This window comes from Elgaria multicarinata, chromosome 6 (assembly GCF_023053635.1).
Source record: "Elgaria multicarinata webbii isolate HBS135686 ecotype San Diego chromosome 6, rElgMul1.1.pri, whole genome shotgun sequence".
NCBI classification, from domain to species: Eukaryota; Metazoa; Chordata; class Lepidosauria; order Squamata; family Anguidae; genus Elgaria; species Elgaria multicarinata.
Genome location: NC_086176.1, coordinates 89588594 through 89601582, shown reverse-complemented (window position 1 = coordinate 89601582; position 12989 = coordinate 89588594). Strand labels below are relative to the sequence as shown.

At 38.5% G+C, this 12989-nt stretch overlaps 1 protein-coding gene across 4 annotated transcripts in view; it reads left to right on the top strand.

The window, feature by feature from the left end:
- The window catches only part of KIF2A (kinesin family member 2A), a 56826-nt gene that overhangs the window by 18097 nt on the left and 25740 nt on the right, over positions 1–12989 (top strand). For 2 of the 4 annotated variants that reach the window (XM_063128028.1, XM_063128030.1), the window contains exons 4-8: positions 716–770; positions 5151–5216; positions 6834–6934; positions 9653–9748; positions 10774–10828. In XM_063128028.1, coding sequence (XP_062984098.1) covers positions 716–770; positions 5151–5216; positions 6834–6934; positions 9653–9748; positions 10774–10828 — 373 coding nt within the window. Of the gene's footprint in view, positions 1–715; positions 771–5150; positions 5274–6833; positions 6935–9652; positions 9749–10773; positions 10829–12989 lie in introns of all 4 variants that reach the window. The other 2 variants (XM_063128027.1, XM_063128029.1) reach the window with 1 other exon arrangement.

Genomic DNA, 12989 nt, shown 5'->3' with positions numbered 1-12989 from the left:
TTATTTAAAACATTTATATCCCGCCCTATATCATTAAGATCTCAGGGAAGCGTACAGATAAAAGCATATGTAAAACAGTAAATATACACAGCTAAAAACAGATTAAACCCCTGCAACTGCTATTTGCGTTTCTAAAAAGAATCACGCATCTTTAAAAGATGGTTTTATTGCTCCTAATGCAGGCCAAAGTTAACTTCTTCATTAAATCTAGCATAACTTCTGTTTTGCATCTGTCAGTATTCCAAATGCAGCCGCACCATAGATTCGTAAGGCTGTGATATTATACTGGCTGTTTTAGCTTCAGTCTCTCTTCTAATAACCCTTGGCATGGAATTTGCCCTTTTCTCTTCTGCTGCACACCATATTGCTGTTAGATTGACAACTTGATTCTCATAAACTGATGGGGTTACGATTTTTTGTGCCATTGTGTTTCAATTTTACATTTACTTACATTGAACTTCATTTGTCATTTTGTTACCCATTTGTTCAGTTTGAAGGGATTCTCTTGCAGGCAAGCTATATATATTTAGAAAATATAATATAGACTTGCTGTTTTTCATGGGGAAGGGTATAGAGGCCTTCTAAAATGTTGAATTTTGCTTACTTCCTGTTCCTCCTTAACTGTTGAAGGGCCACTGATCTCCAGACTAGTTTGTCTTTCTGAAAAAGGACAGCAGAGGGGATAACAAATTATAGTATGTCTCTCTTTCTCTAGAATCGGAGGACTGTGGCTCCTTCTAAAGTCGAAGCTCCTGCTAGAGACAACAGAGGTAAGTTAGTCAGTTAACTTTCCATTTGGAAGTGCAAAAGTAAGATGTTCTTGACTTCATGCTAGAGTGTTATCGGAAGAAGGACCATTCTTTGTCTCCTGTGCAATCTCACAATTGGATGCTGTGCTTGTGTAGTGAGCCCTTCAAACATTAGAGTTCTTGACTAGAGATGGAAGCACGTCTACCCCTTCCAACAACCAGAGGAGCAACCTATCTATACTGTTTCTGTGAGCGGAGCAAACGTTTTCTTTCTCAGTTATCTTCTGACTACTACAATAACAGCATTGTTGAGAAGTCTTGAGATCTTCTTTTGAGTGACTTTTTTTCTTATAGCCTAAGAATCTTATGTTACTCTGTCTTATCTTCATGTCGAGATAGTTTTTCACTGATTGTTGACATGTCTGCAGTGAAGTGTTGCACCTGTGACGGAAAGGTCCTTACTTATGGTAGACATGGCTGTTATTTATTTCATCATGGAGAGGAGCATAATGTAGATAATTGCTCATGCCATACATTTACCACACCTAGTGCATAGGAATCATCTGTCTAGGTTGACTGCTTTGCTCTCAGAGAAGGCCTTACAAGCACCTTTCCCCTCAATTAAATAACGGGAGGCTTCTTCATGCTTAATAAGCCAAGTTTGGTTCCATTATCTACTTTATCTGCTCCGAACCAGAGAAGTGGGGGTGGAAATTTTTCCAGTTCTCAATTTTTACACAGAAGAAGTTTTCATTAGTTACAATTAATGGATGCCAATTGCAAATATAGTATTGGGTAAGCTTGGCAGTTTCGAAGTTGTAATTAATGTTTTTCAGGTGATATTCTGAAAAAATGCATATATGTCAGTGAAATACATATATGTCTCAATGTGAAATGGTACTAGTAAATAGTGACAGTGAAATTCAGGGTTCTCCAATAACCTAATGGGACAGAGATGAACTCTGTTGAAACTGATGAGTGGTTATCAGCATACCATGTACAGTTCTTTGGGTTGACAAAATTAATAAATTGTTTTCAGTACTTTTGTTTTCCCCCCTTAAATTTAAACAATGTCATGGATACACATGCTAGTTTCTTTATATTTTGACAAGTATTGTAATAAACTTTTCTACAGAATATAACATTTAAATTACATTAAGTGCAGTTTAATTTCCCCCTTAAGTATTTGAGATCAAATACTTGTGGCGTATTGGGACTAAAAATTAACGTGGGGTACATTTATGTAACTTTGTTTACTAAATACAAGTAAAATAAGCATGCTAAATTTAATCACTCTCCCAAAATGTTGCATCTGAAAATTTTCCAATTCAAATGATCCTATGCAAATCAAACTAATTTGCAAAGGAAGTTTTCCCCCTTCTCTTTTGGAAGTTTTCCAACGCTTCTCCCAGCATTGGTGCCATGACTTTTGATGCTTTTACCCTGCCTGTGAAAGCCAACCATGTCATCAAGTTGAGTCCGAAGTGGCCTCAAAAACAAGCTCAAGGATTGGACCACTTTTCTTCACCCCCTGCTTTCAGATGAGTTGGAAAGAAGAAAAGAAAAAGCATGTTGAAGGGTGATCATGGCTGCGTTATTTGTTACTCTAACGTGGGCAATGGTGTTGGATTATATGGAGGTGTATCCTGCTGGCCACCACAGCAGTTGCCCAAATGTCAAGTGAAAAAGTGGTGCTCCACACCTAAACCATACTTAAGTGGTTACACAGCATTTTACACTGACCCTGTATTGTGTCACCAGCCTTCAGCTTTGCTTAGGGTATACAAGTTCTTAGATTTATCTTGGAAGGGGAGATGCTGTCAAAGGGTATTCTCATTCTACCCACATTGGTATCCTGATATTCCTCCGCCATACAATCTGCACTTGCAACACAGAGACTATTTTTCTCACATGGCTTGGGCAGGTACTACAAACTGGATATTTCTGTGTTTATGGAAAGATAGCTAATCGCTTATTCCACCAAGACCATGCTACTATGACAGAGGGATTTGGTGGGGGCAAACACATCTTATGATAGAGAATGGGACAATTTTTGGGCAACAATTGCCTTTAGATTTCCTTGCAGGGTCAATAAACAATCTCTAAGCCTCCTCTGCCCCATCCTATGTAGTAACTTAGTATACATCTCACTGTATTCCAATTGTAATGCAGTTTTGGATACTTGTGCAAGTGATTCCTTGTGTTTCTTCTGTACTTCCGGCTTGGCTATCCTCAAAACCAACTTTGATACTCATTTCAACTCTGATGTTGCCTTTCTCAGCTTCCCCAGATAGTAGTTTTGGTGATAGAAGTAGGAACAAGTTCTACCAACTTATAAGTCAGCCCCCACCTGGTAGAGTTTACTGCAACTCTCTCCCCCGCTCCTCCGATGCTTCATTTGCTATTATTGTTACAACACAACCTATTATTAGTGCATTTAGTATCAGATGCATCTCCATTTGATACCTGCTCTTCTGCAGACTTCAGAGGATGACTTTCCTTAACAGGCAATGATAGAGTTTTAGAGTCTTTACCACATTATGCTGTAGGTGTTGGAGATGCATAGTGAAAGCAAATGTTATATAAAACATAATCACTTAGGCAAGAAACTCAACAATCAACACTTCCAATTAAGACCCTCTGCAAGCATCCCAACATTTTTCTTTTAGTATCAGTGTTCCTTTTGCCTTCCTGATGTTCCCAACATTGATACATGTGGTCAAGGATTCCTAGTACAAACCCTTGACTGTCCCTTCCCCAGCCTGTAGACTGGATAACATGTACGTGAGGGAGAACTTCTCATTTTTCTGGAAGCACCCCAATCCATTTTTCTTGGCGGTGGACACTTGCAGGTCAAGAAACATCCCCATTTACTGTTTACTGATAAAGAAGTAGGTAGCTTGATGTAATGTCTGGGAAATTCTATTGTTCAGCTGCCCTTGCCTTGCACACTTCAAGCTACCAAATTTGAATAGTGATATACTAGTATTTCCTATGGGAGAAGATTCACTATTTGAGTACAAGTCCTATTTTGTATCTATGCAATGTCAATACCTTCACTCACCCCCTTTGGGAAGATGTTTCTTATTGACATTTTCCTGCTCTTCGATGACTTCCCATTACTTGCTTCAGCTTTTGGTTCAGTGGATCAATAAAGAGGCCAATTTTCATATAAAGTTTGTCCATTGTGTCCTAGCTTCCTCTGTTTTGCTTTCAGGGATCACTGTCCTCAATACCAAGTTCTCCACTATGTATTTTGTGTCACTAAGAGTTTTGACAAAGTGTGAACACTGGAATGATCATCTGTACAGTCAAACATATTGTCCTCTTTCCCCAGTGCCAAGTTCAATTCTCTACTTAGTATTTTAATCTTTAACCTTTGCAGTTGGGCAGATGGAACTGAGCAGGAATGTGTTCATCCTACCCAGAGGAGCAGGTGCTGAGAGGCTGTTTTCCTGCTTAATGAGAGGGATGAAAATGTCCCTTTCTAACTGAGCTCTCTAAAAGGTTCAGAGGATGCTCTGTTGAGGTGCAGAACCTCATTGTGTGACTGCACAGAAGACCATTCGAAGAACAACAGTTACAGATAAGCATCCTCTGATTTCATCTCTTCTGAATTAGTTTTGCTTCTCATTTGCAGACGTGCAGTCCAGTTGTTTGGACTGGCTGTCACAGGGAATGGCCCAAGACAGCTAAACATGTTATCATCTTTGATCAGTTTGAGCAGCACAAGGGGCTTTGAGGGAGAGATCTGCTATAGACTTTGGACAGAAATTTCTATGCAGTGCATCTTTGCTCCTGACTCCTTCACTGCTTTCTCACACCAATCAGAGGATTTGGTAAAATGTTCCTTTTCTCCACTTCTTTGGCTTGATCAGCCCCTGTATCAGTATAAATATTTATATTGGAATAGGGTGTGGAACTCCTTCTGTAATCTACATGAATGTGTAATACCTGTGCTGATGTGCAGGTAATGGGGCTCAACTAGTTTATCAGAGAAGCTAATGGAATATGTGAGTAACCTCCCACCAACCCTTCCCAGTGACAATCAGCCATTGTTCTCTGGTGCAACCTGTTTTGGTGGTTTGGACTTTCACAAAGGAAGACTCATTTGAATAGTTCAGCTGCTCTTGAAACTAAGTTTATTTGTATTGTTTTGCCAGCCATATTGAGGCAAGAATTCTAATAACACTTTATCTAGCTGCAATTCTCATACCAGTTTGACTCATAGCGTATATTTGTCTCCAAAAATTGCTTTTCTAGTTTTTCTTAACTGTGAATTGTCTCCATTTCAGACAATATTGTGGAAATTAACAAAGCATTATGTTGAGAAACAATAATAGTTCCTTCTTTTCTGTTTAAGCAAGGTTTCTTAGTAATTTTTTGTTTTGTTTTTTGCAGTGGTTGGTTCTGCGCGTGCACGGCCTACTCAGCTTCCTGAACAGTCTTCCTCTACACAACAGAATGGTAGTGTTTCAGATATATCTCCAGTTCAAGCTGCAAAAAAGGAATTTGGACCCCCTTGTATGTAAATCATGTATCAAGGATTCATTCATTTTAGGCATTACATGTACACTCTCTTGGACAATTATATAATTCATAAGTAGTGCTTTGTCTGTACCAATGTTATGTCTCCTTCAAGAAATCACAGTGTGATTGTTCTTCCATAGTCTTGTTGGTAAGAGAATATTAACAATTTAGTTCTTCTAAATTAATAGACCTAGATTGAAAATTGGCCAGAACTTTTATTAGGTCAAACCAAGAGAATAACATGTAGAAGTCAGTGCCTGTTCTACGTTGTCACTTTTCATTGTCCATATCCTTGAAGTTGTGCCTGCAGTATGAAGCAGTATGGCTTAGGAGAGCAAGAGTCACACTGAGACACTAGCTGGGTTAAAGCTAGCTACTACCGTTTTGGCTGCAGCTTACAAAAAGTTCAGAATGGCATACAACAAGGATCCAGCTTTTCAGAGCCCAGCTGCTGTCAGACCCAATATCCAGCCCTGGAAAATATTAAGGGGTTGGAGGCACGCTCATGCCAGCTGTGATATGGACTGATACCATGGCTATTCCTGCTAACTTGCCTGCCCTGAACTGGACCTTGGAAGTGCTGCCCCAAAACACTTTTAGGGGGTCCTGCAGTGGGAGGTGGGGAGTCCTCTGCCAAAGTTAGCCAGAGCAGTTGTGATGAAAACTGAGAACATCACCATAGTTAAGCAACTAAAAATATTGCTATGGGCAGGCAAAACCTCTGCTTTCCTAAGCCAGTTGTGATTGCATTTAACAATCCTTCCCAGTTCTGTTGTCTCACAGCTAATGTGTCCATGGTAAGGTAACTGATGAGCACTGTAAGAGGAAGGAGGGCAAAGAAGCCACTAGATAGGGTCCGATTTGATCTCTTGACTTATAGCCTAAGATCTGACAAGAAGGAAGAGATTCTCCCTCCTGCCTGGGCCAAAGTCCTGCTGGGAGACAGTCGAGCATAGCTAATTGGTCACCAGGTAGATCATGGACCATGATGCGGCTGAACAGCAGCCAGATTGCATTCCGCCTGGCCATGCCAGCAACACATCACTAAGCTCTCCAGTAGCACAAAATGAGCCCCCCAGTAACTGGGGACCCAGGCTCTGGCTGGTTTGTACAATCACAGGTGATTAATAAGCTACAGTGGCTTGTTAACTACCCTATGTCTGTCAGTCATGTGCTGGCTGATTTGCATGATTACCCTCACTGGGCATAGCTTCTCATATTGTCCAAACTTTGCTAGAGTGGCTTGTTGGGATGACTAACAAACTAACCGGAATCCATGGCCTGTTGTAAGGTTGTAGGATGGTTTGTTAACTAACCCAACAAGTCACCCTCGCCATGTTCCATTGATGTGAGAAGCCACGACAATGACTTGAAGTAGCAACCTGGTGGCTGTGGTGATCACGCAAACTAGGTCACGCTGTGAGTTTACAGTCCAATTGTAGCAATTTAAGTCCTGTTTATGTTCAACTACTTGGGGAGTTAATGTAGATAACTATCAGTTTTACTGATAAAATGTTTTAAAATTTGAAATATGCATATTACTTCTTTTCTTAGCACGTAGAAAATCAAATTGTGTAAAAGAAGTTGAAAAATTGCAAGAAAAACGTGAGAAACGAAGATTACAACAGCAGGAACTGAGAGAAAAGCGAGCTCAGGTTTGTTTGTTTTTAATTGACATTTGTATTTTTATTTATATATATATTTTCTTTCCTGGTAGTTTACTTCAATGAATGTTGAATGTCCCAACTTGGAGAAACTGATTGGTTCTTAGGATGGCAGAGATAAAAACACCACCTTATTTATGTAATAAGGATGTCATGTTTGAGAATGTGGGTTTTACAGTGCAATCCTATACATATCTACTTGGAAGTAAATATCATGGAGCTCAATGGGACTCACTCCCAGGGAAGTCAATTTAGAATTGTAGTCTTAAGAAGTCCTATTTAAATAACTTTGCAAGCATCTTGGTGAAGTTGGGAGAAGTGATCATGTTGCTAGTCTTTATTGGGGGGGGGGAATAAGTTGCTAATCTTTTAAGTAAATCCATTAATATTAATGAATCTTGTCGCAAAGCAGAAGCCTTAGAAAAACCAGTAATATAATCCTGTTGGCATACTTGCATGTTATATTCTCAAATATTGCTGTGAGACTTTTAGTCTTTTACTGATGTAAGAAGCAATATTGGTACTCGAGCAACTTGATGTTGTGCTGATGATCCTAAGCTGTTAAAGTCTGCGAAGATTTTTATTTCCGTACTTGTCAGGAATTAGCAAGGGACAAATGTTATTTTTTTCTTGTAAAGAGCTTAATACATAGGCTGTACGTCAAAAGGCTGTGTGTGCTCTGATGCATAGTGGGCTTTCCCATGAGTTGTGGTGTCAGAGGCAGCTAAATGTATGGAAAATGTGTTACACCCGACAATATTATTGGTGTTGCACTAGAGGCTGCTTATGCTAGTGCAGTGTAATTTACCTTGGTGCTAATTTTGATGGGTATTGCCCATAACAATTGGATGTAATGTGTCTGAGCCAGTGTGGTGTAGTGGCTAAAGTGTTGGACTGTGAGTCAGGAGATCCGGGTTCTAGTTCCCACTCAGCCATGGAAACCCACTGGGTGACTTTGGGCCAGTCACAGACTCAGCCCAGCCTACCTCACAGGGTTGTTGTTGTGAGGATAAAGTGGAGAGGAAGAGGATTATGTACGCCGCCTTGGGTTCTTTGGAGGAAAAAAGGCAGGGTATAAATGCAATAAATAAAATAAATAATCAAATATGTGTATGAAAGATCTTCTAATGAAACCATATTTTAGATTTGATATACAGCAGAGGACATTTTGGATATTAAATTAACTAACCAGTCCACAATCCATATTACTCAGGAGAGGTTTTCAGTTTGTATGTCCAGGTGATGCAGAAAGTAAACAGGATGAAAATTATTTTGTCTAGGAAGGTCTGCAAAAGAGGATAGGAAATGAATTATGCATGTCAATATTAGCACGTTTTTTGGGGTATGTGTGTGTTAAATGTCAACCTTTACAAATTTCTCAGTGCAGTCCTGTGCATGTCTACTCAGACGTTAGTCCCTCTGAGTTCAGTATATGTGTAAATGTATGTAGGATTGCTTATATATTGTTGAAATGCAGGAATTGTGGGAAGCCTTTGTTCAAATCTTGTTCACTGGGTAGATTTAGGCAAGTTACTGGCACATTTCAGATGCTTATCTGAAGTCCCAGCTGTGTGATGGAGGGCAGTCATGCTGCCATCCCATCCCACCACCTGATGCTTGTACGTGTCCAGAGAGCTGAATTATGATTTTACACCCCCCCACACACACACCTACACACACACATTTTGTGAAGGGGAAGAACCTTGCATCTGTGTGGTGTGTTCACAATACGTGTGTTTTATTTGTGAACTTTGGCTATTGGGCGGTATAAAAATGCAATAAATAATAATAATTTTAATCAGCATCACAACTACAAAGACCCTATAAAATATAAATAGTACCTGTATTATACTACGGTATGCAGTCATAAACATGTGACTGTCTAGACACATACAATTCTTAAATTACAGTTTTTACAATGGATACTGTCAACCACAAAGAATTGATACTATCAACCACAAAACATTGATAAAAGCTTGTTTCAGGATACAATCTTTTTCAATTTGATGTAAAAATAATTCCTTGCATTGGGTAAACTATCAAATTCTAACTTGTATTGGTGGTTTTAATTATTGTAAGGAGACTCTCAGTGTGTGTTTTTTATTTTATTTTAGACATTTATTTATTGTCTTGAAATAAAAAAAACAAGGGGACTTACAATAATGTTAAAATAACAATACAACTATAGCATTATAATTAATAAACAAAGGCTGAACAAAGTGGCAAACACATTAAAAAAAGAATTAAAACAGGAGCAATGAAACAATATTATAGTACATTGAAAAGCCTGGAAAATTAAAAAAACAAGAAGTTTTAACCTGGCGTCTGTAAACAAAGTGGATGCAAAGTGAGCATCCTTATAGGTTGGGTAGAGGCGGTGTGCTTCACAGGAACAGATGCTTCAACAAAGATGTTGTGAGCCTAAAATATGCTTGTTGAAGGAAGCCTGGGATATAAAATGTGAATGGAATCTAAATGCAACAAGTAACAAAGCACTGGCTAGAGGTAGGTTTCCCTTACGTGGGTGTAAATGACTCATTTGAAGTGATCTTTCTATAGTTTGTCATAAATGTGCTCGCTAAAATTGGACACTTTGCAAATATAAATTAATATCCTTAATTCAGGCTTCTTTCATGGTGTCTGACAATAATGTTTGAATGTTCAGGGCAACTATATGTTGTAATATTAGCGGGTTTTTTTTTCTTTTAGGAAGTTGATGCTACAAATCCAAATTATGAAATTATGTGTATGATCAGAGATTTCAGGGGAAGTCTGGATTATAGACCACTGACAACAGCAGATCCTGTAAGCTTTGTTGTAATATTATCACAATGTAAGAATTTGAGGAAGTTTAAAATAAATTGTGGGTAACAATGGTGTGGCCCAATAGTAAATATGTGGTGAGGTTTATGAAATATCTTGAACCAGCTGCACTTGCACAAGCCTACCAATTTTAGTGAGCTCTCTGCTGACAAAGCTGTCTGAGAACTGAATCCTAAGTGAGGAACATAACACCCACCCACACTCCACCCATGTGGTTTTTCTATCTGGCAGTCTACCTTGTCTGAGGAAAACATAATCAGAATTCACTATTTGCCTGTAATCTTGATACTAACTTGACAATGTTGTATTCTGATAAATATATATTAATTATTTTACTTCGGGGAGTTTATTCTAGTCATCGCATTTTAAATAGCAGTGCAATCCTATGCATGTTTACTCAGAAGTAAGTCCAATCATGTTCAGTGGAGCTTTTCCTCTAGAAAGTGTGCATAGGATTGCAGCCTATGAGTCAGTTGAGAAGTTATTTGGGCTGCTCTTGTCTCTCATGGGTATAATTTCTGAGCTGGAAATTGGCGGATCTCAGTCAGGACAACTTGTGATCTCAGAAGCTCCTAAATGTGCTTTTGAGATTAGAATAGCTGTGTCTAGAGATTATAAGATCCTAGCTCTATCAAATTTACTTCCGTTGGTGATAAAAATGATCCAAAGCCTGATCCAACCTTAATGTTGCTAGCTTTGTAGCTGCAGCTGATCAAGCAATATAAATATGTGTGAACTTGTTGGATGGGATATTCAAAATGGCCAAAATAATTAGTGTAGTCCCCAGTGACTGTGAAAGCTGTATGGAATGTGTACACACTTGAAGCCATTTACTCTATGTAGGGCTACAAGTGTCTGTGGTAGTGAACTCAAGATCACATGTGAGGTTTGGATTTTTTTAATATACAGCAGTATAATTGCTGAAATACTCTGCCAGTTAGGTTTAAATTACACTTATGGTTTAGAGTTAGTGATTTTGATGGTGCATCTTCCTTTTTCCCCCTAAGATTGATGAGCACAGGATATGTGTATGTGTTCGAAAACGGCCACTCAATAAAAAAGGTATGACTCTTTTTTACTCTATTGACTTTTATCTGCATTGTCTGGAAAGTGGGTAATAGCATTATTTTATATTTGTGAAAGTCTTTAGGCCACATGCACAGTTGAATGTTCTTTCAGTGTAGGTAAGTGTTCTGTAGCTATATATCAGCCCTATCAGTTTACAATATAAATAGTCAAAAGTGGTGAAGTTTGGGGATGAGGTAATGTTCAAAATATCACAAAATCAAAAATGATGCTACTTCTGGACATCCATCATAACAGTTATTGTTAATCCATTGTTTGTGTGTATTCTGAAACTGTAGAATATGTGATGATATGACTAGATCTGCAGAAATTCACTTGACTGTTGTTAGTTTTTTCTCTCCAAGTTGATGAAAGGACATTGTTGAAATCTGAGCACTCTCCTAACTCTCTCACCCTACTAAAATGAGGGAGGACATATCTTATATCAGCTCAGAGGCAAGACATGTGATACCTCAAGCCCCCAATCTCTAGAGTAGAAGAGCACAAAATTATTGCACTAGAAAATGAAGCTGTTATTTTCTTGTCATTTTTGTTTCAGCTGTGGGATAAGGCAACAGATGCCCTGGAAAGATGAGGAGAAACTTGAATAAGGGAGGGGTAATAACCTTTCCCATAGCCTTGCAAGAAAAGTGCTTTGTTAACTGGTAGAAGTTAATGTTTTTCAAAAGCAGCCACCAACCTAGATGAAACACCCAAATGACATTTAAATGAGCTTTTGGAGCTCATTGAAGATAATAGATTACCTTGCAGAATCCTGGTGTGTACACTACAGTCCTTGTTTTTCTAGCTGTGCTTTTATGGGCTGCTGGATTAGACCTAGGTACCTTCTTAATTGGGCATATTTAGAAACGTTGTCTCCTCTTACAATTATTCTGGACATATGAACATCACTAAATTTGTAAAATAGGTTATGTCTTTATATCTTTAAAACACTTCAACCTCCCTTTTCAAAGCTCAAAGCAAATTATATATTTTAAAACATACACACACAAATGATTAAAAATCAGAATGCAACCATTTATTTGGAAAAACAAAACAAAAACTCAGGAGAAAAGCAGACCTTGATGGTCAGAAGACTTTGAGAATATATGAGTTTTACATTCTCTCTGAAATGACATTGTAGAAGTAATCCCAGAAGATTTGAGTTTTCTAAGTTTAACTTTTGTTCCAAAATATCTTAACAGAGCAATCCGATAGCTTTTCAGATAGCATCTGAGGAGCCATAGGATGGTGTGGATCCTCCCTGGAGGCCGTAGATGGGAATCTTCCTGGAGGGTGGGAATCTGAATGGATTTTTCCACGCATGCCCCGCACCATGGCAGATTCTCTTCTGAGGATGCAATAGGTCACAGAAGGTGAAAGGAAGCTTTCTGGAGGACAGGGAGAAAGGGAGGCCTGGATCCCTCTATCCAAGAGCCTCTCTGTCACCATCACTGCCAACTGTCTGGTAAGCTGAGCGGTCCATCTAGCTGGATATTTTTTAAAAACAGAGGAATAGAAGGTTGTAAAAGCCTCTGTTCCCCTCCAGCAATGCCTGTCTCTTGCCAGCAGGACTTTAGATAGACTGGGCTCCCCGAGATCAGAGCCTTCTGTCTATTAAACATCAATCCCTTAGGACTGTGCTTTAAACGTTGTAACACTTTTAACATCAGTCAAATTCTGTTTATTTAAACCAAAATGTCTAGTACTATATAAATAACACTTCTCATTGAACAAACATCTGATTATTCATGCTATTTGGCTAAATGAGGTATTAGTATATCAGAGACAAATGTTGAAGTTGTAATGGAATTTTTGGAAAGGAGGGGATTACTTGGGAATTATGTAATGGAATGGTTACATAATGTCCCATTTGAGTGCCTTGTGAAGAGCAGTGATGTGTGAAGTATTATGACACTAACAGCTAGCTCTGTAGGGTGAATTTAACTATAACTTAACTTTGAGACATATTTGGCCTTCCTCTTGGAATGTTTTGCTTAGATGCTCATTTTAAAAATTAGTATATATGCTCTGTACATGCAACAACTATGCAAAATCCTTGTTTTTGATGTATTTATAAGAAAGTTACTAATTCATACAATCTGTAACTTTCCTTCCTATATTAGTCTGCTTTAACTTTTAAAAATTTATTTGTGTT